Raw genomic sequence first — 27,524 nt, 5'->3', positions numbered from 1 at the left:
AAAAAAAAATCACTAAACCACTTACATAACAGGTGACTTTTTAAACTCCACCCTGCCCCCCCCCGCTTAACATTCCTCAGGAGCAGAAATATCCCAGCAGAACATATTAGGATCAAAACCAGCAAAGCTTTTGCCTGCAGGGGAAAAGAAGAACCTGCTCCCTCTGGAAGGTGGTGCCATCATCTCATGGATGAGTACGGACCTCTAGGCAGACAGGTCACTTGCACAGAGTAGAGTTCTACTGAAATATCTAGTTAATATTTGCTTAACTTCATACATAGACAAACATTAGCAAAGTGTTGTAGGAAGTTTTTATTAGGCCACACAACACTTTGAAGGTATGGGTAAGTCATTTTTCAGGCATCCACCACATTGCCGGCAATGAGATGTGCCACAACAACAAATGCTGAAGTTATGCAACTGTTGCTCCTAGGTCAATGACATTTAAAATAGAAAATCTTTCCTATACACAGTGTTGTTAATAAAATTGCACTTGGTTTTGTTAAAAACATCAATATCATTGTAACTTTTTCAAATATTTCCTTTTTGGTATCTCAATTGATTTCCTTCAATTACTGGGGCTTCTTACTCAAAAACCTCCTCTCCTTCTAAGCCAGCTGTGCAGTCTCCATCTATTAGCCGTTATTTCCAATAAAATGGGAAGGTTGTTTCTAAAGTAACTTCACCACCTTCTTCTACCCTCCACCAGAAACAGGTAGTTGACCTGTGGAAGTTAATTGTAACATTGAATTCATAGTCCCTCAGTCAGATGTTAGGACTTCTAGTTTGACAGATTAAATATCTGAAGAAAGTTACAGAAGGTGCTGGAACACACATTTAAATCACTTAAAAATCCAAACTTGTAAATTCACTGTAAATTCAAACATTTTTCAAAGGTTTATCAATGTCCTCGAGAACCTCTTCCACAGTGAACTGTGTAAGATGCCCTCGCTCAAATACAGTGTCCAGTTCCAACGGTGAAGATCGAGAGAAATAAATAGGATGCGCCTGATCCAATGGGCAGCCTACAGGAAACTGAACTTTCAAGAAGCTGCTTCTTCACTCCATTTTGGATCTTTCAAAGTGTGTAATCATTCTTTCCTACAAGATTACAAAAAGGTCATTGAAGTTTGTAATTTTTGTCTGTATTTACATCACTTAGTACTAAGAGCCCACTCTTCACATGTTTATAGATAATGCACATGCATTGCAGAACAGTGATTATACACGGAATAAGAGATATATAAAGATATTAATTTGTTCCGTCAGAAATCTAACTGCACATATAGGGGAAAAGTTACCTTTCAGAGAATACACTGCTATTCAATCTCTGTTTAGGTCAGATCATTACAACATGTTAACTCTGAATGTGTGAAGATACGAAGTTCTGTAACGTGTACGATATGTATGCTGGTTAGAGAGAAGCACACTCAAATATTGACATAATGCGTTTCTCCCCAACTAGCAGGAGGTTTGTGTTTTGTCACTCCCAAATAGGTGAAAAGGGAACTCTTAAATCAAATCTTAACATTTGGAACGCATCTAATACTACAAAAAGCAGAAAGAAAAATGTGCGCTAAAATCAAGGAAAAAACTATTCACTAAATAATTTGTGGAGTGCTATAATAATCCATCATCTCTCTCATTAAGTCCTCTTCAGCAAGAACAATTTTTGCCGAGTGGTTCCAGATACAGTAGAGAGCACACATTTGTCAAGAATTTAATCGACTCATCAACATTCATAGCATTGGACATCATCAAATTAGGCTTGAATAAAGACTGGGAGTGGATGGGGCATTACACAAACTAAACACTATTTCCCCATGCTAATTTTTCCCCCTACTGTTACTCACACCTTCTTGTCAACTGTTTGAAATGGGCCATCCTGATTATCACTACAAAAGTATTTTTTCTCCTGATAATAGCGCACCTTAATTGATTTGTCTCAGAGTTGGTATGGCAACACCCAGCTTTTCTTGTGTGTGTGTATTCCTACCGTATTTTCCACTCCATGCGTCTGATGAAGTGGGTTTTAGCCCACAAAAGCTTATAACAAATTTATTTGGGCAGTCTCTAAGATGTCACAAGTAGTGCTCGTTCTTTTTGCTGATACAAAGTAACACGGCTACCACTCTGAAAACTGTCAGCATTATTCAGGTGACTGATTTTATTGTAATTCAACATGAGGCACAGATTTCACATATTAACCCTTTATTTCGCCCAAAAGCAACATGCAAATGATGGTATTAACCAAAACTCAACTTCTAGAACAGTGATGCATAAACTTTTCCAGTCACACCCCCACTTACCATTAATGGAATCTGTCTGCACCTGCTCTCCATTACAGCACCACCGCTTCCCCAGCTTGGGCTGAAGGCAAAGCTGGGGGCGGAACTGTGGATGGAGGAGGAGCTGGAGCTAGAGGCAGAACTTGGCTGGGGGCAAAGAGGGAATCACAGCAGAGCGGAGCTGGAAACATAGCACTCCCTCCCTGCCTCCCATGGGGGCTGGCCCAGGCCTGGAGGCAGAGCAGGACTGGGGCTGAATGAGTTTGGGAAAGAAGTGATGCTAGAGGCAGAGTGGGTCTAGAAGCACAGGGCTCCCTCCCAACCAGGGCTGGCTGACATCCCACTGCACCCCTTGCCCACAAAATGTTCCTTCTCTTCCCCCCCCGCCCCAATTTGGGGACCACTGTTCTAGAAACAGCTGCTAATTTATGTACCAGCATCTGCAGAGCCAGAAACAGCGCTGTTTTGCTGCAACACAAGTTACTGGAATTCACACAAACATGGAAGGAGACAGGGAAATGCAGCTTTACTTTGAGTAAACATGCATGGCAGTACTACATGAAGGGAGTGTCTAGTATTTTAAATCATTTGGATTTAAAATAACTTTCATGATAAATTGCAATCCGTTGCACAGGTTCTACCATTCTTGAAAGTCTTTCAGCTGAACACTAGTTTATACTGTTCGTATTTAAGGCAAATTATTGTATTTCATACAATTAGAACATCAGTACTTCCTCCTCTCCCCTTTCCTGCTGCATTTATAGGAACATAAAGCTCAGTTCTAACAGGCCAAGTCAACCTCTTTAATGAAAGACTCATGACTCCCTTGGCATGTCATAAGACTTCAATTTGTGCTGAAGGCTTGTTTACTGACCTCATCTGAATCCAGAAGGGCTGGGAGAGCACTGCAGTAAAAAACAAAGATTGTTACACAGACCCAAGCACTAAATGACTGAAAACATCAATGTCAGTTTTAACACCTCCAGCTTTTTGACAGGGAGTAGGTTATAATGGAGAAGACCACCAACCTTTTGTTAAAATTAGAGAACTGGAGGAAGACAGAGAAAGACATTAACAGAGTGAGATGGGACCTAAGTAGTATCAAATAGCATTACCAAAATCAGTTCCTAAGTTCTGCTTTCATTGTCCAACTCTCAAATTCCCATCACTTGAAATCAACCAGAAGATATCAACTTTCAAAAGTAAAATGAAAGTGTCTTTTATAGCCTCTTATTTACTTTACGTGGTGGAGAGGAGTATCTTGCCTTTTACTAGCTTTCAGTACCCTCTAATTAAAGACAAACCCCAGGCAAATGATGACAAATTTTCACAAGATACACCTGTTTTCCTCAGTGTAGTATTCCGAAACTGTACTTGGTATCCTATCATGTATAAACTGAATTGTATTTTTGTTAAAGAGAGTTGTGTATTTAAATCCAGGATCTGAGTTTTCTGCTGGAATGGCAGTATCAGAGTTGTAAGCCAGTATCCATCATGGTTTAAATATGATTAAAAAAGATAAATTTAGGCATAGAACACCAAAGTTTAAACTGTAAAAATCACTATTAAGGCAGAAGTGATACCAGTTGTGTACAGTGGGCATCCATACTGCCAATGTCAAGTATCACTGAACTAACAGCCACTAAACAGAAGGCCCAGATATTCTGTCTTAACTACCAAACTTAATAAAAATTATTCACAATTTATATTATATTAGGAAAAACACTCAAGTGTACGTCCAGAGCACACTACTGAGGGAAGTTAATCTGGTTTTAACTTCACATAAAAAAGTCAGTCATTAGACATGGGATTGAAAACACAGGTGGCTAACACTGACTTCAGCTCATTATTCACAGTCATGAGGTGGTATACAGAAGCCACAACAGGAAAAAGTTTCTATCATACAAATATCACTACTCATTGTCAGAATCACACTGATTTCTCCATCCGCAGAGCACAAGAACGTGTCAGCTCTGTCCTTTATCTTTTATCTGTCTTGGTCCTTTAACTAAAAGGACTAGGACTTTACCTGTGTGTGATACCTCTAACACCACAAATGTTGAACGCTTAAAACCAAACATGTCACCAAAATATTGAACCAGAGACTTACTTATTCCCTGTAGCTTCATTTGTAGTACTGTTGATTTTCAACTTGAGGTCAAATCCTCATAAGGGACCATTTGCACCTACCATTACCAACTGCAGTGAATATTTAAGAAATTCCCAGTCTACATTTCAGCAGATGCATTACATTTAAGGATAATTTCACCACAGCAGCAAGAGAAGGACAAACACCAAGATTTAAAGGAGGTGCAGTTTATGAAGTGTTTTTAAAAACAATCTAAAACTCCATCAAACACTACATATGGCTATACATTTAGGCTTAGCATGCTGCATAGACGTACCCTTAAAGTCAGAGGCCAACTCCAGAAAGGGTTCAGCACTTGCCCAGCAGAGCCAGCACCAGAACTGCTGGCATTCTGACTCCAATGCAGCTACTACTGCTCGTCACAGTACAGATACTCACACATCAGTCACAGAAGAAGGAACATTCTCTTCTACCCACTTCAGATCATCTTCCTGCTAGAAGCACAGAAACCAACATTAAAACCAAAAATGACAAGACTCTTTGAAGGGGTTTGCAAATGAATACATTTCCTCTAGCCTACCTGAAAAGCTTAGCATTAACTATAGTGGATACCCACACAAGAAATGCAAATTGTTATTTTTGGATTAAGGAATCAAGTTCAGAGGATCAGGAAAGTCCCAATAAATGTTTAAAACATTTTTCAGGCATTTTAAGCCAGTGCCTAGTCAGCCAAGAATGAACTTAAAATGCTACGATAATGTATAAAAAACATTGTATTAAGACACAAAAATATGATTCAGAATGTGGCATTCAAAAGATTAAAGAGTACCCCCTATGTTAATGTAACCTTCCTAATTTTTGTTTACTCTCAGCATTTTTATAGCACTAGTAGGACTGTTGATTTGTTTGAACTGACATTTTGATTTGCGATACATAATATTACGTAGGATTTTTGAGCACTGAACATATTTCTACTTTGCTTTTTTGCTGAACAGAAAACAATAGGCAGTTTTATCTTTATATTAAAGATATCTGTGAATTAGAAGTCATCTTTATTTGAATGTCCTTGCTGCTGACTCAACAGTTTGAGGAACTCCTTGCTACTGCCAAAGCAGAACAGAGATTTCAGGGAGCATCAGGGTTCTACAGTTTATGCATGTTTTAGACAAAAATGAGCTCGACCATAAAGACTTTAGAGAAACAACTTCGGAATGCATTTTCTACCTACTCATGAATAAATTCCGAGTTTTACAGGGTCACATGTGGAAAATGCAGACGTCTTAAATGTACTCACAAAAGACACACACGCACCTCAGGTGGTTGTGCATCTGACTGAAAAGCACACAGGATTTGGAGACATAGGGTAAGCAGTGTAAATTCCCTCTGAATTCAGTTCCGTTTCCATGTATTTTTCTGTTCTGAAGCAATCTCAGAACCTGAGAGACTGCTACACAAAGGCTAAATTACACCAGAGAACTTGGTGTAATATGAAACAGTTGTCTCTAATGCATTATGTGCAAATTCTCAAAGCACACACTGAATTCTGATTTACCAGAAAGCTAAAACACAAAATCTGTTCACAAGCACCACGATTATCATGTTTTGACCCAAATCACTCTCACTTCTTGGAAAGGACAAACACAGATACTTGGTTTGTTCCTGTTACAGAGCTCCTATTTAAGTGGCAGCCAACTGAGTGATCTGGCATTACTTTTACCTAGTGATAGGGCCAAGATGGGAAGGGCATACTCACAGCTTTGTTTGCTTTCACATTTCCATTTGGTTCTTGTTTTGTACTTCTCATTTTCATTCCCTCTGCAAAGGGGAGACAAGACAGACACGGGATATTAAACTATGCCAGTATGTAAACTGTAGATGGCGTATCTATTAGGAATACTCCGCTGAAGCCAAAGATCATTATTTAGGGGAAAGGGCATGCTACCTATTTAAAAGGAGAGTCCCCTTTCCAGGTAGCAAAAGTAACTTCTCAGAAAAATTCATATACGTTTTTAACAAACAATACTAAGGGTTGGTCTGCATGGTGCAACAATGCACCCTAGGGGTGTGCAGAAACAGTACTATGTTGATTTCAGAGTAGCAGCCGTGTTAGTCTGTATTTGCAAAAAGAAAAGGAGTACTTGTGGCACCTTAGAGACTAACAGATTTAGCTCACAAAAGCTTATGCTTGGAGACTAACAAATGTATTTGAGCATAAGCTTTTGTGAGCTAAATTTGTTAGTCTCCAAGGTGCCACAAGTACTCCTTTTCTTTTTGCGAGCACTATGTTGAAGCGCTGCAGGAAACTTTTAGTGCACACCACATTCACACACTTTAGAAATCACTCCCCCACCCCAGTATGCATTGCTGCACTGTCTAGACAAGTCCAAAGTGAAGCTCAGTGAACACATGATATTTATGATGTATGATTTATGATAACATGATAATTATAACTTTAAGAGGAAAAGGGTCTTTCTTCAGTGTACTTTTATGCATGATCCATTTCACTGTTCCTAAGAACCAGTTCCCCCACCTTTTGTGGGCCTTTCAATCATCATTTCAAACCCATCTTAATTTGCTGTCCAGCAGTAGCATCTGAAAGTTCCCACTATCTGAAGGCTAGTTGCCTACAAAGTTGTTGATCTCAGACCAATTCCTAGTGGACAAGATTTAACACGAGTGCCTCCATTGGCAGTTTTCATCTGAGAAGTCAAAGACTGAACAGGTCACGTAGAGACTGAACATTTAGTGGTGGTTTTCCTTTAAGGCTAGGATTAAGTCTAGTGGCAGCATAGAGGAGTTTACGCTGCTGGTGACAGTGCTGCTATACTGTTCTTGATTAATTCAGCACTAAGATTCCTTTCCCATCCCCAACCCCAAATAAAGGAAAATAAAGATTCTGTTCCTGTCTTTAGGCATAGTTATGAAATTAAAAGAATTAAAAAGTTAGCTTAAGTTTGGTTGCGAAAATAATATATTTGCTTTCTAGTTTGTGGCCAGTAAGGAAGGGGCTCTAATCAGCAAGTAAAAGAAGGCCATTAGAATAATAAATAGTATTACTTGTAGTGTAGGAAGGATGTATGGTTCAAAAAACTAATAAAATAAAGAGCTACAGTAACAAGACAAAGAAAAAATGGTCTTAAGAGAAACACAAACCTTCCCACTCTTCTGCTGGTGAGCGGTTGGGGGCGGGGGGGGAAGGAGGAGATAAAGGAAGGCCTTGGAGGAAGGAAAGAAGCAAAGAGAAACTGCTTCAAACTGGACTTTTGCTAAAACTAGTGAGTTTGCTGAAAGGTATTAAATAAGCCATGAATCTGAAGCTTCTTTGTCAGACCCCTACATGATCATGCTGGAGCAAACCAGGATAAGATGGTTTTCTCTAGGTCTGGCCTATTTGTAAGTATACTGATCACAGGCTTACAAATACTTTGGTACTGTATTGGGTGTAGTGACTGCTTATTTCAGAGATGGGCAAACTACATCCAGCCTGTGGGACCCTCCGGCCCTGCCCCTGAGCTCCTGGCCCAGGGAGGCTAGTCCCCGGCCCCTCCCCAGCTGTTCCCCCTCCCCAGCAGGCTCAGCTCACTGCACCACCAGCGCAATGCTCTGGGCGGCCTGACCCAGTGCTCTGTGCTGCACGGTGGCGTGGCTGGCTCCAGCTGGGCGGCACGGCTGCCTGTCCTAGTGCTCTGGGCGGCGCAGCTGCAGTGCCACCAGCACTCCAGGCAGCACAGTAAGGGGACAAGGAGCAAGGGGGTTGGACAGAGGGCAGGGAAGTTCGGGGTGGTGGTCTGGGAGTGGGGGCATGGATAGGGGTTGGTGCTGTCAGAGGGCGGGGAACAGGGATGTTGCGTGGGGGCAGAGGTCCCAGGGGGGCAGTCAGGGGCAGAGGTTCCAGGGGCAGTCAGGGGGGATTGGATGGGGCAGAGGCCAGGCCACATCTGGCTGTTTGGGGAGGCACTGCCCCTCCTAACCAGCCCTCCATACAATTTCGGAAACCCAATGTGGCCCTCAAGCCAAAAAGTTTGTCCACCCCTGGCTTATTTTTAGGCTGTTCGGTATGTTTAGAGCAATTGTATAAAATACCATTTGGTCTTTGGATTTAAAGGAATTTATGGTTAAAGTAGTGTCTGGCAGTCTCCCATATTAATATTAAAAATTCCAACATTACCAAAGCTTTCCTTTAACATGGGCTCTTTCTGTTCATCCTCATCTTCCTCAGACAATGGTGAGAAAGCAAACCTTTGGGGAAGAGGAAAGAATGAAGGCACCATGAGACAGATGCACAATGTCAAAGTATCTTACATAAATGTCATTTTTGAAGACATTGATTATCTTGCCATTTTTATTATTTGACTATTCTGGAGAGTTCCCTCTAATTGTAAGTTTGATTTTTGATCAACCACAAGCTGAGATAATGGAAGTACTCATACCATTCCCCTTTTTTAAATACATGTTACTAAGGAGAGCCTATAAATCTACAAATGCTGCTTCCATTTTCTGCGGTCAGGATATACAACATGAACTATACTTCCTTCTCAATCCACACACACACACACCCTGCAGACAAGTTTAGCAAGTGACCATGTAGTACACCAGGACTGCTGGAAATGCTCTTTGGATAGACTTGACTTTAAGAAGTCAAGATTACTTTAAGAAAGGTAAAATGCATTAAACCTTTGGTTGTTGGCAGACGGCCTCCATAGAACCATGATGACAAAAAGGATCATTGAGAACAACAGTCGCCAGATGGCATCATCCACCCACAGTTCCTGCCAGTCCTGTCAAGAAAACAGAGAATCCATGCCCTCAATCTTTTTTTTTTTTTTTAAAAATACACTGGTGAACTAGAAACACCTGTGACAAGGAGTAAAGTTGCAGTTCTGTTCTAAATGGCTTCCCAAAGGCTGTAAATTTCCATGGATTAAGACTTCACTGTATGCTCCTCTGCATGAAGGGGACTCTACAGCAAGAGCATTTGCCAGCTTCCTCAACCTTACTTCCTCTACTTCCTTCCTTAAAATCTGGATTTGGAAGTTGTAATCATGGAAACCACTTAGGTACAAGATGCAAACTCACCAATTGACAATCCACCAGCCTGAACTTCATGGTGGTCCAGATGATAAATACAATAGATGCTGAAGTAAAAAAAAAAACAAACACACACACTTAGGAAAAACTCTTGACTTACCGGTTTTACCATCACTAGAGTATCTAAGAACTAAGTAATCATGCCCCGGGACTTCAAAGGCAAAAGCCTTTTACAGTAAATTGTTGATGGTTTAAACTTTTCCTGTTACATCCTTTTCTTCCAATCACAAAGGGACAACGATTCTGTGGAAGTCATCTCACATCAGTTAATTTAGCCACTGAAATTAAGAGCTGAATTCAATTTTCTTGTTTCCCCGAAGGCATGCTTGTCCAAGACATGGCAGGGAATGATCCCCCACTACTTCCTTCTTCTCCATGGGACTATTTTTTGAAGAATTTCATACAATTGTCTAGAATGCTGCTAGAATTAAGTTAACAGTTTAACATTTATGAAATCCGTAGTTCTTTAAAAGCTACATTCACAGCAATAGTGAAGAAGAGTCACCTCAAGCAAGCATACTTGCAATCAATTGGCACACAATACATAGCATGACAGATTGGTGACTGACACAAAGAAAACCCCTCAATCTTATGAAAAATGTCAAGGAATCTAATGATTTTAAAAACAAGGTTCTGCTGATACTGTACAATGTTTCATTCCAAAGACCTTCAGAGTGAACTGCATGTAACTCAATTTATCAGCCTTCGGAAAAAAATAAAAGTTAAGGTCAGTTTTCGACTGGGTTATGACAAGAAGTCAAGATATTTCAGATCAGAGGCTTCAAATACTATACTCTATCTCTTCAAGTAAAAAGGTCTGAGCTAAACCTCAAACCTGCATTTCCCATTCTCATCTTACTTTCCTTCTTCTAGAGAGACAGATTAGGATACTGGCATTCAAAGACATCGGGCCTCTTTATGATCAGATTACAAGTTCAAAATATTTTAAAGTAACCAAGCCTCCCACCCACCATTCCTGGAATTTAGACATTACCCTGGGCCAAAAGCAAGTTTTAATGCAGAAGCTAAGCGTTCCCCATAGCGGGCTTTAAAGGATGGAGGTTTTGTTTTTTTTGTTTTGTTTTTTTTTAAATACTGGTTATATTTTGGAGCAGCTTAGTTTCAGATGCTGCCAAGAAGGTCAACCAAACCCACCTATTTAATGGGCACATTTTGTAAAACAAGTTTCAAACATTTCAGTCCTTTATGGGAATTGAGTTAAAAGCCATCTGCTCACTGCCTGGATAGGATTTTTGGGTGGGTGACAAAAACTGGGAGTCTGGTAGCATTATTAGGTATGTCCTTGATGTTAGTTGGTTTTTATTTGATGCAAATAGGTACAAGCTTTAAATTCCAATTTCCTGTCGAAAATAACCTGCCCTCTCCTTTCTAAAATGAGCAGATGTTCTTTTTCACAAAACCACTCTGCTCAAAGATTAAGTTATCAGCATGGTGGAGTCATAACACCTTTTAAATCCCCCATTAACCAGTACAAAGCGGTACTGCAGTTTTGGAGGCAGCCACTACCCATCTCGAGGAGATTTCAGCATGGGATGCAGCTGCTAGTGAAGCATGAGGATGTCTGGGGAGAGGAGGTGGGAGAGGAAAGGGGATCATAATGAAAGAAACTTCAGAAAACTATTAAGCTTGTTCAGATAAATGCTAATTTGAAGCTACTGTTTATGGATAGTCAGAAAAAATCTGGCAGAAGCCCACCGCTATTCAAGTCTGAGTGTTCAAGAGCAAACACTGAAATGCCAAAGGCCAATAAACTGACTCAAAGCAGAGCTTTAGTAAACTAAACCAGCCCCATAATACCTGGAAAGTGCACTATTTAGTGAGGAAGGGAATCCACAGCTCACCTGCTACTGCCAAGATAAGAGTGTTGGTGAAATGCCGGTAAAGAGAGAGTTTCACAATGTTCCTCCGCAGTTTTAGCAACTTCATCGTTTGAGTCAGGCTGATGAATATGTATGGCAAGTCAAGGAAAGCAAGCTTAAGAATCAAGTTCTTGATAAGAAGCAGGATACAGTTTTTGTACGCATCTCAAGCAACACTGTCATGCCATACAGACATAGCGCCCCTGCAACCCTCCCTAACAGCAGCACAACCATGGTGACCCAGCCCTCCTGCACTGCAGGAGGTCATCCAGAGGCAGTGCTCCTGAACAGTGGTTTACTACAACTGGTTTTCCATACCGATCCTTTTATATCACCTCACCCCGGTCTAGTACTCTGACATCACCACATCAGTAAGCTAGCCTGATGCAAAATTTCACAACTACACTACAGTAGTTCATACCTGCAGGAAAACTTAACATGCATTTTGAGAAGAGGAAAAATAGGTTTAAAACCTGTTCATGAGTTTAACATAAATGGACAGCACATCCATGTTTGTCTTTACCTACTTTCCTGCAATTTTAATTGTAAAATAATCAAACATGTGATTAGACAAAAGACTGACATCACTGTAAGAGGAATAAGGGGGTTGCCTTGGCCTGGAAAGAGAAAGTTGAACTTTTTGGCATATCCTAATTTTTCAGGTTTGGTAGTTTCAAGAGCTTATATCAAACCTAGTCAAGTCCTAAACTCAAAGGGGTCTCAGCACAGCATAAGACAAACAGTAAATGTGGAAGAGGAGGCTGGGAAGAGGTTTAAACAAATGATTGAGAAAACTGCTTAAAAAGTTAACTACTTTATGAGACCTGCAAGTTCTGAGAAGAAATTTTAGCACTAGTGTCAAAATAAAGAGAGTTTTTTTACCAGTTTAAAACAAAACCAAAAAATCCAAAACCACCCCTCCCCGCCAAAAAAATCAAACCACTCCCAAACAGAAACATTAACAGTAAGGTCAGGACAGACCGTAGTCCAAAAGCTGCTGTTCTGAATACTGCTTCAATACAACTTTAGAGTTGCATCAATAAGCAGAGAACACCACAACACAAAAACTACATGTTCACTATGGTAAGGGCTAGGACCTGTTCCAAAACCAATTCACAAACCTCTGTTGGCAATTTAAATGTTGTTACATGAGTTATGGAAATAGAGCTTACCTGAACCCTTAAGCCACAGGGCCTATGGTAGCCGTTGGACAAAAAGTTGTCATGTCATTCAATATGACAAAAAATGTTTGCTGTGGAAAGACTCCCTGAAGACCAAACTCCCAAAAAAAAAAAACTGCACCAAATTAAACAGTGAAGAAGGATATCCACCAGCAGAGGGCAGTATCTAGGAAAGCCAGGGGAATAAAAGCCAAGGAGGCAAGATCATTCTGAGCCTAGAGATAAAGAGAAAAACCCAGTGAGAACAAGATGAATGGGAAAGCAAAGCACACACCAAAAATCATCAAGCATTCAGTCCCAGGATATCATTTTACCATCAGAGGACATAAATACAGAACTGGAAAGCTATGAAGCCCCTATACCTTGCTGTTGAAGCAGAGTGTTTGAATTAGTGTTCAACACAAGAGAGAGTATTTTGTAGCAGAGTTAAAAGCAGACAACGCCACACACAGTTCTGATCCCCACAAGCAACTGATATGGCAAGAAGTAAGTAACTCATTGAAAAGGTACCCCAATGGACAGACAGCCTTGATGGTGCAGCACTGCAACAACAACACTTCTTACAGAAAGTTTGTTATAGATCTTTGCAGGTAGGCCTTTTACGTGTTGGTGCCAAAGACTACATGTTCCACTGTTGAGCACTAAATGTAAACAAGATGGCACAAGTTGATGGAACCCACTAGGAGACAACATACAAGATGTGATCAACAGTCCTCTCGCACATACACAAATTCATTCAGGATGTTATTTTGTTAAGAAATTCACTTGTACTGGTTTCTGCACCAGGCAATGAACATTTCCTAGAAAAATTAGCCATATTGTGCAACTTCTGAAAGGATATCCACAAAATAATACAGGCATCAATCACTGACAGACCCAAGTTTGCTATGAGAGCCATAGCGCCATAGAAAAACTGAAAGGGTACCAAATAAGAGACTGAAAGTCAAAATAAGCTATTCCAAGAATTCAATCAAGTCAGATGCAAAACCAAATTAAAGGACCAAATATTGTCCTTGTGAAGCCAAACCCCATCGACCTCAAAAATGACTACAATAAAAGCTTCTAACAATTAAAATAGTCTTCATCGGGCTATTAAAATATGCAGCTTCAAAAATCTGCAAGGAGCATCCATTTCTATTTGCCAGCATGTTTTTTCCCCCCTGCACAAGGCCCAGTGAAACCTCCCTTGACTACTAGGCACAAATTCAAAACTTGTCAATCCTGGACCCAAAAAACTCCACTTATTTTCAAGTATTCCTATTTCAAAGCACCAAAATTATTTTCCATTGCATAGAATTACATTTTGGGGAGGAGACATGGCAAGAAATTGGTAAGATAGCTGGAAAAATAAAGCCTTCTCAACAACACTTCACAACTGTCCTCCCTCCCCAGCCCCCCAGGCATTGGGAATTTCATTCTCCAAATTTCCCTATTATAGCACAGCCCAAGGATCCTTCACTACATTACAGTATATGTAATCACACATAAGACCAACAACTGCTACATCTGTGGCACACATGAAAACACAGGTAAGTGTCTACTGACCCCTGTGACTCTAAGGACACCTTCCATTCCAGAAAATAATAAATACAGCACTCCAGCCGTAACTACTTTGTGAAGAGTGACTCCAAGACGAGGCCTGCAGGGAAATATAAAAAAAAGTGAAAAAAAAAAAAGCTAAAAAAAACCCCACATGATTCAAGGTTTCTCATCACAAGTTATAGATCTAGGAAGTTATTTTGTCATGGTGCTCTAGGCTCATGGTGTCACGTTAGGCTTTGTCCAGGCTTGAATTTAAATGTGTGATTTTAAGAATACAGTACAATGAAAGTTTCATACACTATGTGTAAGATAAAAACCACTTCAAGACCCAGACTTAATTTCAGACACAGAAAAAGTTTGTCTCACTTCATGGGAATTTATAATATGCATATACAAGTGGTCTTCTCTAACCACTTTTTGAAATTCAAAAGAGTTTTAGACTTTCATTGTGAGAGATAATGGATTAATCTCAGTCTAGCCTAAGAACCATAACATCCCCAAAATCTAGCTTAACATTTTCCTTTCTTGGTTTCCTTTAATCCTGGTTCTATTGTCTTCTGAAATACTTTTTTTCATTTATTAGAGTTATTCTGATCTCTATGCCAAAATTTGTCCCCCATGTTCTCTCCCCTCTAGATTAGACAATTTTTAGTGCATTTGGACCTTCCTCATAGGTCTTATCCTTTAATCCTTTTGCATTTGTTGCATCCTCTCTAGTTTTTCCATATCTTTCTTTAAAAAGATCAGAACCAGAACTGCATATTCCCCCAAGTGGGTATTGTGACAGGGTCAGGCCAGATGGCTACAGGAGAGTAATAGAAGGCAGATATATTAGCCCCAGGTTAAGTAGGTCCCTTTTCCATGGGTAAGATAACAGGGAAGGTTCCAGAACAATCAGGAACCTTCTGGAGACTATTAAGACAGAGAGGCTGATTAGAACACCTGCAGCCAATCAAGAAGCTGCTAGAATCAATTAAGGAAGGCTAATCAGGGCACCTGGGTTTTAAAAAAAGCGCTCACTTCAGTTTGTGGTGTGCATGTGAGGAGCTGGGAGCAAGAGGCGCTAGGAGCTGAGAGTGAGAACGCAGACTGTTGGAGGACTGAGGTGTACAAGCATTATCAGACACCAGGAGGAAGGTCCTGTGGTGAGGATAAAGAAGGTGTTGGGAGGAGGCTATGAGGAAGTAGCCCAGGGAGTTGTAGCTGTCACACAGCTGTTCCAGGAGGCACTCTAGACAGCTGCATTCCACAGGCCCCTGGGCTGGAACCTGGACTCGAGGGCGGGCCCAGGTTCCCCCCAAATCCTCCCAACTCCTCATCAGACACAGGAGGAGTCAACCTGGACTGTGGGTTCAGAAAAACAGCCAAGCTGAGGGATGCCGTGAAGCTCCAAGGTGAGCAAATCTGCCAATAAGCGCAAGACCCACCAAGGTAGAGCAGGAACTTCGTGACAGTATCTAAAGTCATCCCCACCCACTCATCTCCATACTCCCTCCCATCTCAAGAAGATTCAGCAAATGCACTTAACAGTTATCTCTGCCTGTTTTTGTCCCGTTACTATCCACATTTAAGGGTTTAAAGAAAACATTTTGAATGAATGATCACACTTCTATCATTCTCCATAACTCATCCACTTGCTGATATTCTCCTCTCCTGGACACTGAGCACTTTGTACTCAATTATATTCACTGCATACTAGTATCTGATCATGCATGCACACAGCCTTCATACGCACTTGACTACATCATGGAGAGTGATTGTGTTAACAGAATCCATTACTTAGTGCTGTCAGCAGCTATGCTTTTTTTAAACATTGGGTTAATTTTTAACGTTTATTTAAGCTCATATGCATTACGAAGTGTCATTTTTCAGTAGACAGCTTCCTCACTGACAGGGTCTCTAATTTGAGAAGAGTGTTGAATTACAAAAAGATTTTTGCCTTCTCTCTCTCTCTAAAATTCTCTTTTCATTTTTGGTTCCAATAGTTTTCTTATTTAACATTTGACTTCATTTTGTCTCACTGCAGCATCCATTTTCCAAGTTTGCTAATAACATTCAAATGTCATTTAACCACTTTAAAGAAACGTGTTCAGCCTGTAACATGAGATGAGGTTGTTACTTACCTGACTATCCCGTATCCCAAGCTGACGATGATTACCAGAGTTCGAGCCAGTGAACGTTTCACTGCAGAAAGCAGCTCTGCAAGTATCAATGCACCTTGGACTATCAAGAACAAGGCACAAGAAACTTGGTTACTAAACGTGTAATCCGGGTTCTGAATAAGTGCTGCAGGTAACAGCAAGACTACAGTGGTCAAGACTATTCCAAGAAATGCAGGCACATTAAAATGCATCAATCTTTTTATGATTAACTGCTGGAGCAAGCTTCCAGGAAGAGCTGAATACTTCATTCAGCACCAAAGGAGTTAATGAGAAATGTTTTTTCTCAGAAAATGTCTGTATGCATATGGTCTACATAAAGTAGATTAGACAAAACCTACCTTTAAGTATCTTCTAGCTGAGAGATGAACTGAAGAATGTTATTTCAGTCCCATATCTCACCACAGGGTATACACAAATAATTAAATCAGACTGAATACCGAATGATCTTAACTCATGCAGAAACCAAAATATGGTAATGCCCTTCCCCATTTCTCCTTGCAAATACTTTGGATGTAGCCCTTAAGCATCTCCTGGCATTAACAGCATCCCAAGTAGCCTACCAACAAGATCCTCTACGTGGTGGATCAGGACAGCTGCATGTAAAAATTCTGTTAGACCATGTTGTAGTTTCACTCACTTAGATCCTTCTTTAAGATTGTGGTGGGAAGCCCTGTGCTAGTGCATCCCACCTAGAACCCAACACCCTCCGATCAGTTTCAACTGCAATCCGACAGTGAGTTGGTACAGTAATTAATTTTGGTTGCTGCCAGCGTGAGCCAGATTATAATTAGTGATCTAGATAGGTGAAATGTCACATATCCCAAAGCAAGTCACACAACCCAATAATTCACATCCCAGCTCTGTCTATAACTCAACTTGTTGCACCTAGATTACCTTGTGTTTTAAGGCTTTCTGATGCACTACAGCACAAACTTCTCCAACACATAAGAAGGTAAGGGTGAGCAAAACAGCACAAGTATCAGCTTTAAATTAGCTGAAGTCAGATCCTAAAATATTTTCAAGTATTTTCTAAAATACTACATTATAGATTCATAAAAATGTAGGGCTGGAAGGAACCTCGAAGTTATCTAGTCCTTCCCTCCACACTGGGGCAGGAAGAAGTATACCTAGACCATCCATGACAGTTATCTGTCTAATCTGTTTTTAAAAACCTCCAATGACAAGGATCCCACAACCTCCCTAGGCAACCTGCTCCAGTGCTTAACTATCTTTATTGTTAGCAAGATTTTCCTATACAGACAAATTCAATGTGCTATGAAGGTTAAGTCTCAGAGAACGTCAAAGCACTTTAGAAACAAGATTCAATTATCCCTATGAAGTTGGTTTTACACTCTTTTTACAGATGGGATAAGGAAGACTGAAGACTTCAGTTTACTAACTTTGCAGAGGTCATCCAGAGCGCCTGTGGCACAACTGGGAACAGAACCCAAAAATGTTGACTACTTATTCCTTGTTCTGAGGTGCCCAACTAATCAAAGAGTTATTGCACATACACATGACTTATTCAAATATATAACTAATTAGGTAATTACCACCTTACCCTGCCCATAACAATGGATATGACTACACTATAATCAGAGGGGTGACTGCAGAATATGCAGAGCTAGTTTTGATCTAACTAGTTCAAGCAATAACAGTGAGGCCACAGCAGCACATACTAGTTGATCGAATACATATACAATACATACCGGAAGGGCCGGTACACCTCCTAGTGCTGCAGCTACACCGCTATAATTATTCAACTGGCTAAATCAAAGCTACCTCAAGATGTTGACGTGATGAGTCACACTTCTGACTGTAGTGTAGATATACCCGAAGTTGTAAATTGTTCTTGGTACATACCAGATTCTCCCGTGTAGCGGATGTTCTGGAATTCTGCATAGAAGACTGCTTTCTCCAGCATTCCCAGGAAGATAACTGCACCAATCCAGAACTGGATCCTCAGGAGGTCCCGCCAATAACAGGCTGACCACGCAAGCCACAGAACTCCAAAGAACACATACACAATACACATCACCATGAAAAACTATTATATCAGGAGGGAAACAAGGAAAAGATTAATAGAATGGTTAGACCCAATGCCATTTCCACATGGATTTAATACAGCTATATTTTCTTGGTAAAGCACAGCAGCTTTTGAAATGTCTATATCCAACTACTCTGGAAAAATTAAAAAAAAAAAGTTCACTTCACATTTCTTTCCTCAGATTCTGTAACAGTCTGGAGGCATTGTACACATTTCTCATTGCCAGCAGATTGAATCAATTAAATTGAGTTTGAGTGATTCCATTCTTATGTTAGAGGCGCTTCCCAGCTTATTCTCGGCGGACTCTTCCAAAGGAGTAAAGCAAATATCACTAGCCTCAAAAAACTTCAATTAGAATCTGCACTTGCACAAATCATCCCCCAAACACCAAAAAATATTAACCCCCCCTTGCACCTGTTTGTTCTTGTAGTTCCAAACTTCTCTGCCACCCTTAAGGGATATTTCAGAAACTTTCCTGAATCTATCCTGGAAAGATTTAATGTAAGAGGCAGGCTTACCTCTCATACCATTCTGTAAAGCACAAGTTACGGGATGATTATTGGAACCCTCCCCTCCCAGGTAGGAAAGAGACTTGCTTTTCATTACAGATCTGTTTGGTCGTTTCCCCCAGTCCCAAAATCACCTTTTGACACATGTGGCCAGCAAACAGTTTTTGACCAAATCTGAGGTCATCCAAAGAGGCGAGCAAGGCACAGGACCTAGAAAAAGCCTCAGAAATTAATCACAAAAGAAAGTTCAAACTAACACTCTGCTATGTTTTAGGTCCAAAGTGACTTGTTTAAGAGACTTAAGTAACGTCATCAAGATCTTTCAGACATGCATTGCATAGAAGCAAACTTGACATGCTGAAAAACAGATTTTGTAAGTTATTTGATGGATTAGAAACATCAGAACACCACACCAGATCACGGTGAACTTCCAATAGATCATTGAGCCTCAATGTGCAAGAAAGATGAGGATGAAGACAGTAAAGCACATAAAACAAATGGCCACTCAATATGGATCAGCTACACAGCCAGAAAGACGACGTGGGACAGCATGGGGACAACTGCAGTCTCTCCCTGCAGTGAACTGGTTTTTAAACTAGGCCATTGAGAGACTAACTGCAGAACCTCAACACACTTCCTAATCAGGATAGGATTTTCTTCCCTATACACCTCTGTGTCCAGGTTATTCATACAATTCAAATAGAAGGACCTAGCCACAGCAGCTTCACCCTTCATCAAAGGTGCCCTCTAGACTTAAAGGCCCTTTTCTTGGATTGCTCACATTGGGTCACTCACACAGAATAAATGAGCCTTAGAAAATTCTGCTTGATGCTTTCTACTTCTGCAGAAAGTGAAGTGTGCAGCATCTCAATCACAACCAGAGACTACTGCTTATCCCCGCCCAGTAGCAGAGACCACTGCATTAAAGATATTACTTTTTGTCAGTCTTTTCCCAAGGTCTCTATAAAGGGGATGAACATTTTGTTTAAGTCTCTTTACTTCTTCAGCCAGCACTTCTCCTCCTGGAAAGAAACAACTAAGAACTGAGTCAGCTAGAAGCCGAGTTATTCTATCACTGTCTGGTGGCAGTGAAGAACAGTAGGGGGTGGCTACCACAGAAGAGCAGAGAAAGCAATGACACTCAAAATGGTAACATTAAGCAAAAATAAAGAATAGTGAGTTTCCTCAGATGACCTAAGACAGGAGAGTATGTACTGCAAGTTGCAATTCATGAGTGGATAACTATACTAATGATACTGTTGCCCTCTGGCATGACTAGTCTACAGCAGCTATGTTACAGCACTCAGACAAGAAAAAAAAATTAATACTGGAACATGCTAATTCCTGAACTTAACAGAGTGGGGAAAAATACATGAAAAACAATGTTATTTATTCATGCTGAGCCATTAAGTCACTGTGGTTGACTACACTGCTCAAAAAAAGATTTTACTGGGATTTATGTCAACTCTGCAGGCAAACTAAAGAAAGCCAGTTTTACTTACAATCATGAGAGGATAGTCTGCAAGAGAGAGGTACTCATATGGACCCTTCAGTTCCACAGTCACTGTCAAAACACAATCCAACTGGTTTGAACAGGAACCAAAGCAGGGAACTGGAATAACCACCTAATTCTGACATCAACACGATAACAGATATTCCAAATCTTTACATAGTGCAGCACCTCTTAAATGTAATTTGTACTTTAATCAAAAAAAATTAAGCCTTATATAAAACAATGATTTACATGCTTGTATTCAAAAATGACATGCCCCGTTATGCATAATACTCTTCTTTAGTGAAAAGTAAATTATATTAATTTGTGCTATGAAGAGCCTGTGCAGACTAGGGCAAGTTCAAGACTACATTTAAGTCTTAATTTTGAATTTCCTTTTTTCCTAATTGCCCATGCACTGTAGCCACCTTGAAAACAAATGTCATGCCAACAACATTTTAATTTAAGATACGCTAAAGAGTTTAGTATTTCCTCAAAGATGTGCACATGGTTCCAAGTCATTGCTAGTAGCAACTGCAAGGTGTTAATTTTGATCTTGCAATGCTCTACACCACTTGAGGCCTGGTTACTTAAGAGTGTTACTATAAACAACTACATTAGCTGGGTGTTCTTGCAACATCCTTACATGGAGAGACAATACTCAGAACTGAACTACTGAGGACTTGATAGTTTCTACCATTAGTTTGACAAAGCCCAAAGCTGTTATCCTCCTGATACTACGCATGGCTCATCTATTGCCTTAGGCTGAGGGGAGCTGTAATGGGGAATATAATTGTGTGAGAGATAGGAGATGGAAGTCTTTAAACTGACACTGGGCCGCACAGTATATATTTCATAAAAGCACCTAAAGAATGTCTGATAAGAACATTCAATAAGTCAAAAATAAATAAGAGAACGAAAAATGGCTATATACAGCTTACTTGTAAAGAGACTCTCTTTTGGATCAGAGGAGGGTGCCATTATCTCCCTCCTTTTCATGTTCAAGGCTGAAATCCCAATTTGCACAATGAAGATATATGGCCCATTTTTCCGGGTTTGGATCACAGCGTTCCTTGCCTGAAAAACAAGTTTCCAGATGTACGTACAGACCAACACAGAGCAAATCAGATTAATGCAAAACTAACATCTTTTGATAAGACTCCTGAAAAGATTTTAAAGCAGGCACAATATTCACAGATGAGGCTACAACCACGATGTTCGCCCCCAAAGCCCTTATGCTGGGAAATATATGAACAATATGAATATATAACACAATGGGAGATGTCCACCTAGTGGACCTATATTAATACTTTTCATTCAATCTCCAACGTGTTCTCACAGTTGTAAGACACTAGGGCCAGGTTCCTAAAAATTGTGGTTTTTATGCAATGTACTAGAAGTTAGTAAAGCTAATCAGACAGACTACCACAAAAACTACAGTGATGTCAGGAAAAAGACTTTCCTGGGTTCAGTTCCACTAACACACACATTCACCAAGACTATTTTGCTTCTTACTCTCTGAAAGCAACAGCAACAACAGAACTATACAGAGTTCTTTGGCTTTGATAGCAGCAATTCAAATTGTATAACATGAAACACCAAAAGTTATGGAGATGGAGTAAGAACCTTCCATATTGATCATTTGCTGTAGAAATTACTGTTGGCTGTGGGACATCCCTCATGCTTACAACTCAGATCTGCCAATAAATCAGATATTTGGTAAGACAAAATCATCAATGATAAAATCTGTTCAATCACACACACACCAATATTTGTGTGTTGAACGTTTAAACCTAATTATTGGATTTAATTTTATTTCTGATAACACCAATCTGATCTTTAATGGAATCCGGAGAGAACATGGACTTAAAAACTAAACGTTTCATACAAAGAATGTGGAACATCTAAAACTATTGCTAAATTACCTATGTTCCACATAATTATTACACTATGACAAGGCTAAAACATATCTAGCTTCCATAAGATTCAGTATAGCAAAAATACTATCACCATTAATACATACTAAAAAAAATTTGTGCAAATATAAAGTAATTTTTATTTAGAGCTGCTAGAGTCCACACCACCCTTATGCCTAAAATCCTCAGATACTTACAGTTTTCTCTGCCACCATTGTGTGGTTTGTTGCATTCTCCTTATCTTTTAAACTCTAAAAGACATAAAAAGCAGCAAATTAATCAAGATTCCAAAAGCTTCCCCACCACACATCACTATCATCCCCATTTAAAAATCATGTACACCAAAGAAAAGTAATTACCTCTTGTTTTTCATCCGAGAGGCGTTCTAGGGGAATATACTCTTTATAGAAAATCTTTAGGATAAAAAAAAAATATAAACATTTATTTCTAAGGAAGTGTTTAAAGACAAGTTATATCAGCAGTGCTTCTGCTGTTAAAATTAGATTACAAGAAAGCACATTCTGAAACATAGCAACAGAGGGTTAATTTACAGGGAGAAGCCCCTCTCTCATTTCCCTAACCCAAACTCTCTCCACAGCTGAGACAGAATTACTAAATACAACAGGTTTCATTTTTTTAGAATTGGACCCACAGATTTAATTTGAGTAGTAAAGAAGTTAATTTCCATAATAAAGTGTGCACCACTAGAGATTCTAAGTACCTCCCTATTAGAGGTAACTCACAAAGAAAAAAGTTGGACCCAAGCTGTTTTATTTCTCTATGCATAAAATAGTCCTGAAAGGGTGGGTTTAGTTGGGTTGTATTTGCAGATTTTTTTGCTGCTTGTTTTTTTACATAAGAAATTCAGATCTTGACTACCCAGAAAGACAGTACAGTGACTGGAGAACTAACAAAACTACTACTTCAGAAGATTCTGAAAGCTAAGCAACTGAGTGTGAAAGAGTCTTTGCCAGACTATTTATAATAGTTTATTAGCTGATACACATTTGGAGAAAGGATGTCTTCGTTCAAGATTTCGGTTGTGATTTCAAAGGCGCCCAAGGAAAAGTCACACAGGGTACATGTCTACACTGCAATAATACAGTCACAGCCGGCCATGTCAGCTGACTTGCGCTTGGGCTGCAGGGCTACAAAACTGCAATATAGGCATTCAAGCTCGGCCTCCAACCCAAGCCTGAGGATCTACCCTGCAATTTTATATGCCCTGCAGTCCGAGTCAGCTGACATGGGCCAGCAATCAAGTGTTTTATTGCAGTGTAGACGTACCCTTAGGGTCTTTTGAAAATCCCACCCTTACCACCTGGGCAATTCTATTAATATATGGCCTCCTAATACACAGCTGAGATGCACAAGAGCTCTTCCAGTAAAAGCAGAGAAAACAGTTGACATTTCTGATATTTCTAAATGTAAAAGCAGGCAACGTATTTTAAAATGTGTTTCAAGCCATCTTTACACATCAAAGTAATTAAAAAGGAGCACAAACATGATTTTTAAAAAATCCTTTTCCAGTCATCTTTAACTATGCCTCATTGCTTACTTAGTATGCCAGATGCAGGAGTTAAAGAGAAGTTTCCTGGTGTTCACTACCCAATGTCCTTTGTTTCAACTAGTAACAGTCTAATACAGATACCAAGCTGTACATTTCTCCTTGAAATATCTATGTACAAACTGTTAAACAAACAGTATGTTTACTGACATTTGGTATTAACAGAGTTGTGCAGATTCCTGTGGCAAGATACAACTGGTGTAGGGCATGTATTTGTACACTCCCCCTTGATTCCTTTCCACAAAGCACCTACCTCCATGTGGCACTGCCCACTTGGGCCCTCCTCTTCCCCCTCTTGTTTGGTCTTATGCTTTAAGTACTCTTTTGTCCTTTCACTATGTGGACTTCAGTTGCTTGAAGTTTCTAATTTATTGACAATGTGTTACATAATCTACCTATCCACCTAGTCTTTAAATTTATGTTCATGTAAATGTTAGTCTTGAACACTCAACTGGCGAAAAAGCTGAGGGCATTATTCAGCAAGGAATTTAAAGCCCAGTTTGCTGTGTACTTCCCATAGCCCCCCAAAAGCAGCGCCCACTCTGACTGTGTATGGATACACCCACAACCTTCCAAGCAGAGAGCTCTATGCCATTCCCCAATATGAGGTAGACGCAGTGTTGCCAATATGGAAAACTCCACCATTTAAGTCTGCTTTCTGGGGCCAGCTTTTGAACAGTAAACATTAAATAAACCAAAACGAAGAAATCATGGTTATAATTTGTTTTGTTGTCTGTTATTTGTTATACACACATAAAGATACATCTTCTCCTCTTTAAGATAGGGGATATGTACTCATCAGCTAAGGCAGCACCTGTAGTTTCAACAAGCCCAACTGTTCCAGTAGGAATCATCCCAATCCTTTCCTCTGTATGTGGTATGAGAGAACATGGTGGGATTACAAAACCTTCACCAACATCATACCTGTGGTTTGAAGAGCTCAGAACAGTTGGGGAAGAAGAGCGAAGCCATGGCATAGGATCCTGACCAACCCGTACGTGCTTCAGAAATAGCTCCAAAATAAGATACGGCTTGATCATCCTGTCAGATACATAATAGAATTTTTGTTTAGCATTTGATATATCAAGTGATTTTTCTCAGCAGCTAGAAAAAATGGAAAGCAACAAACATCCATGAAGAGAATAGGACATCTAAAAACAAAAGAAGCATTTCCCATCCTGTCCATACAAAATGAATCTACCCAAATTAATCACAAAGATATTCATGGTAAAAACCCCTTCCATGTAAACTTAGAATGGGGATCAAAACACATCTTATAATTGAACTCCCTGTTCTCTAACCAGAAAGTGGCAACTAGTTCCTTCCATGATTTTTTAAACATAATCTTCGACAATTATATACGTACTTAACTGAATGCCAGTCAGTCCACAAAGTTATTTTCATGAAAGTTGCACTGTAAACTATAAATATACACCATATATTATAGAATACTAATAGTGAACTTTTATTACCATATAAAAGGAATCTAGCTAACTTCAGAGCTAACTTGCTTAATAGTCAACTGCACCTGAAATTAGGTTGTACCTTTGGTTTAAAAAAAAAAAAAGTCAACATGGCTGTAAAGGCCTCAATCCTGCAAATATTTACACCTGTGGTTAATTTTAAGTACATGCATAGTCGGGATGAAATCAGTGGGATTATTTATATGTTTAAATTTTGGGGAGAAGCATAAATCAGCAACACGGAAGTCTAAATGATTAAAAATACCTTAGACAGAAGAAAGTTTAATATAAGACGTTATGAACCTGAGAATGAAAATTAGGTAAACAAGAAAACTATCACAAAGTGCTACACAGAAGTATCTGAAGTTGTAGAAAAGCTGTATGTTCTACTGTATTTGAGAAACAGTATGCATTTCCATAATGTACAAACTTGTAAGTAGTATATACAATAGGGGTTTGAATTAAGGTTGAATACAAACTCAGTTTAGGTATTGCTGAGCTTTGAATGCCAAATTCTCCAATAGTTTTTTTGTATAGAATATTAAGTGTTTGAGTTTTTAATCAGAGTTGATTGGTTTGTTTGGGTTTTTCTAGTTGTTTTTTTATCCTCTGCATCTAGATGAAAAAGATTAGTGTAGTTAGTTTTGGATTACTAATAGTAATCCAAACACTCAAGAGCTAATGGCCTGATCCAAAATCCACTGAAGTCAATAGAAAGACTCCCCTTGCATTCAATAAACTTTGGATCATGACCTCTGCATTTCCCAGTTATCCAGGAGTCTGTTACTGCCAGCGTACAGATGCCTTCCTCAGAACAGCAGACTGACAGGAATGAGATATAAATGAAGTATCGAAGCTCAAATCCACTAAGCCACCATGACTTAAAAAAAAAAAAAAATACCATGCAGTTCCAGATGATTCTTACCCCAAAGTTGGAGACTTCATCGTAGCAATCAGAATGTCTAAAGTACCAGGTAACATTGTAACCCTGCAAGGGATCACAAGCCTTCTCATCTCCTTCAACTACAAGGAAAACAAGACAGAAAAAACGTAGCAAGTCCTCATATGCCAGGTTTTTCCCCTAGCTATTAATGGACTAGTACCATATATAATGTTACTCCCCTGCCCAACTACAACAAACAATGAATAATATGCTTATTCAAAGAAGGGACCAGCAGCAGAAGAGCAGAAAGTATGTTCTTCTGAGACAGTCACTATTGTTCAAAAGAACACAAAGTGACCCGTATGTGGAGACTAGAATTCCATTCATTCTGATGTTACAAGATTCCACTTGGGGGTGTCTGAAGATGTTTGAAATTATTCTTTAACACAGTGAAGCAGGGTGCTAAAGCAAATGACAATTCTTGTAAAGCAGCAAGCACCAAACTAAATGGCACCAGTACTAACCCCTCACAAAGACTACAAACTCAAAATACACAAAAGAATTTAACCCTTAGGTACAGGCAGTGTAGCTCAGGGCAAGCTCTCTCCCTTAATTTACCCATACGCAAGACAAGAATCCTCACTGGGGAATTGTGAGGCTTTAATTTGTGTTTGAAAAGATACAGCGTAGTCCAGTAGATAGGGCATTGGATTTGGAGTCAGGAGATGTGTCTTGGGTTCTACTGACAGCTCTGTCACTGACCTGTTGTGTGACCATGTACTAAATTTCATTTCTATGTGCCTCTGGTTCCCCTCCTGCCCTTTGTCTGCTCATTTATTTCAACTGCAAATGCTTCACAATCTGACTAGCAACCCTTACTTACAGCCCCAAATTCTACACACTACTGTAATGCAAATAATTCATAATTATAATAAGATTTATATAAAAATAAAGAGGGTCAAGTACTAAGGCTCTAGACACCAGAGCCTTAAATTTTTAAAACACCAGCCATCCCTCTCACCAACATAGTGATTTCTTTCCAAGGCTTGCCTCCACAGCGGCCTGCATAAACAGCCATCTTGCAGGGTGCTATAAAGTTCAATAGAATTTTGGGCTATTTTGAATGAGTGGGGAAAACCTATTCCTGAGCTGATGGCCCCTCACAAAGAACACTATCATCAGCCACCTTGTTTAAATCAAAGCGGAGTCAGATAAAAGCATAATTTTTTAACTGTGAGAATAATTTAACCATTGGAACAATTTACCATGGGTTGTGATGAAGTTTCCATCAATGACCATCTTAAAATCAAGACTGGATGTTTTTCAAAAAGATATGCTCTGTGCATTATTTTGGGGAAGTTCTTTGGTAGACCAGATGATGATGATGGTCCCTTCTGGGCTTGGAATCTATGAATCA

At 39.7% G+C, this 27,524-nt stretch overlaps 1 protein-coding gene across 5 annotated transcripts in view; it reads right to left on the bottom strand.

The window, feature by feature from the left end:
• Positions 1–297: 297 nt before the first annotated feature.
• Positions 298–27,524, bottom strand: part of TMEM87A (transmembrane protein 87A) — a 29,607-nt gene continuing 2,380 nt past the window's right edge. Inside the window, exons 3-20 of one of the 5 annotated variants that reach the window (XM_038405394.2) lie at positions 26,150–26,247; positions 24,686–24,802; positions 22,554–22,607; positions 22,392–22,445; positions 21,220–21,355; positions 20,289–20,350; positions 18,094–18,277; positions 16,192–16,291; positions 14,072–14,165; positions 13,368–13,439; positions 11,328–11,436; positions 9,454–9,512; positions 9,052–9,155; positions 8,546–8,616; positions 6,131–6,192; positions 4,816–4,868; positions 3,163–3,193; positions 298–1,101 (exon numbers count right to left, since the gene is read on the bottom strand). In XM_038405394.2, the coding sequence (XP_038261322.1) occupies positions 1,060–1,101; positions 3,163–3,193; positions 4,816–4,868; positions 6,131–6,192; positions 8,546–8,616; positions 9,052–9,155; positions 9,454–9,512; positions 11,328–11,436; positions 13,368–13,439; positions 14,072–14,165; positions 16,192–16,291; positions 18,094–18,277; positions 20,289–20,350; positions 21,220–21,355; positions 22,392–22,445; positions 22,554–22,607; positions 24,686–24,802; positions 26,150–26,247 (1,502 nt within the window). In that variant the 3' untranslated portion in view covers positions 298–1,059. Of the gene's footprint in view, positions 1,102–3,162; positions 3,194–4,815; positions 4,872–4,918; positions 5,693–6,130; positions 6,193–8,545; positions 8,617–8,928; positions 9,156–9,453; positions 9,513–11,327; positions 11,437–12,672; positions 12,742–13,367; positions 13,440–14,071; positions 14,166–16,191; positions 16,292–18,093; positions 18,278–20,288; positions 20,351–21,219; positions 21,356–22,391; positions 22,446–22,553; positions 22,608–24,685; positions 24,803–26,149; positions 26,248–27,524 lie in introns of those variants that run through there. The other 4 variants (XM_038405392.2, XM_038405395.2, XM_038405393.2 and 1 more) reach the window with 4 other exon arrangements.

This window comes from Dermochelys coriacea, chromosome 6 (assembly GCF_009764565.3).
Source record: "Dermochelys coriacea isolate rDerCor1 chromosome 6, rDerCor1.pri.v4, whole genome shotgun sequence".
Taxonomy (NCBI): domain Eukaryota; kingdom Metazoa; phylum Chordata; order Testudines; family Dermochelyidae; genus Dermochelys; species Dermochelys coriacea.
The sequence above is the reverse complement of the archived record's forward strand: the minus strand, read 5'-3'. Positions and strand labels throughout refer to the sequence as shown.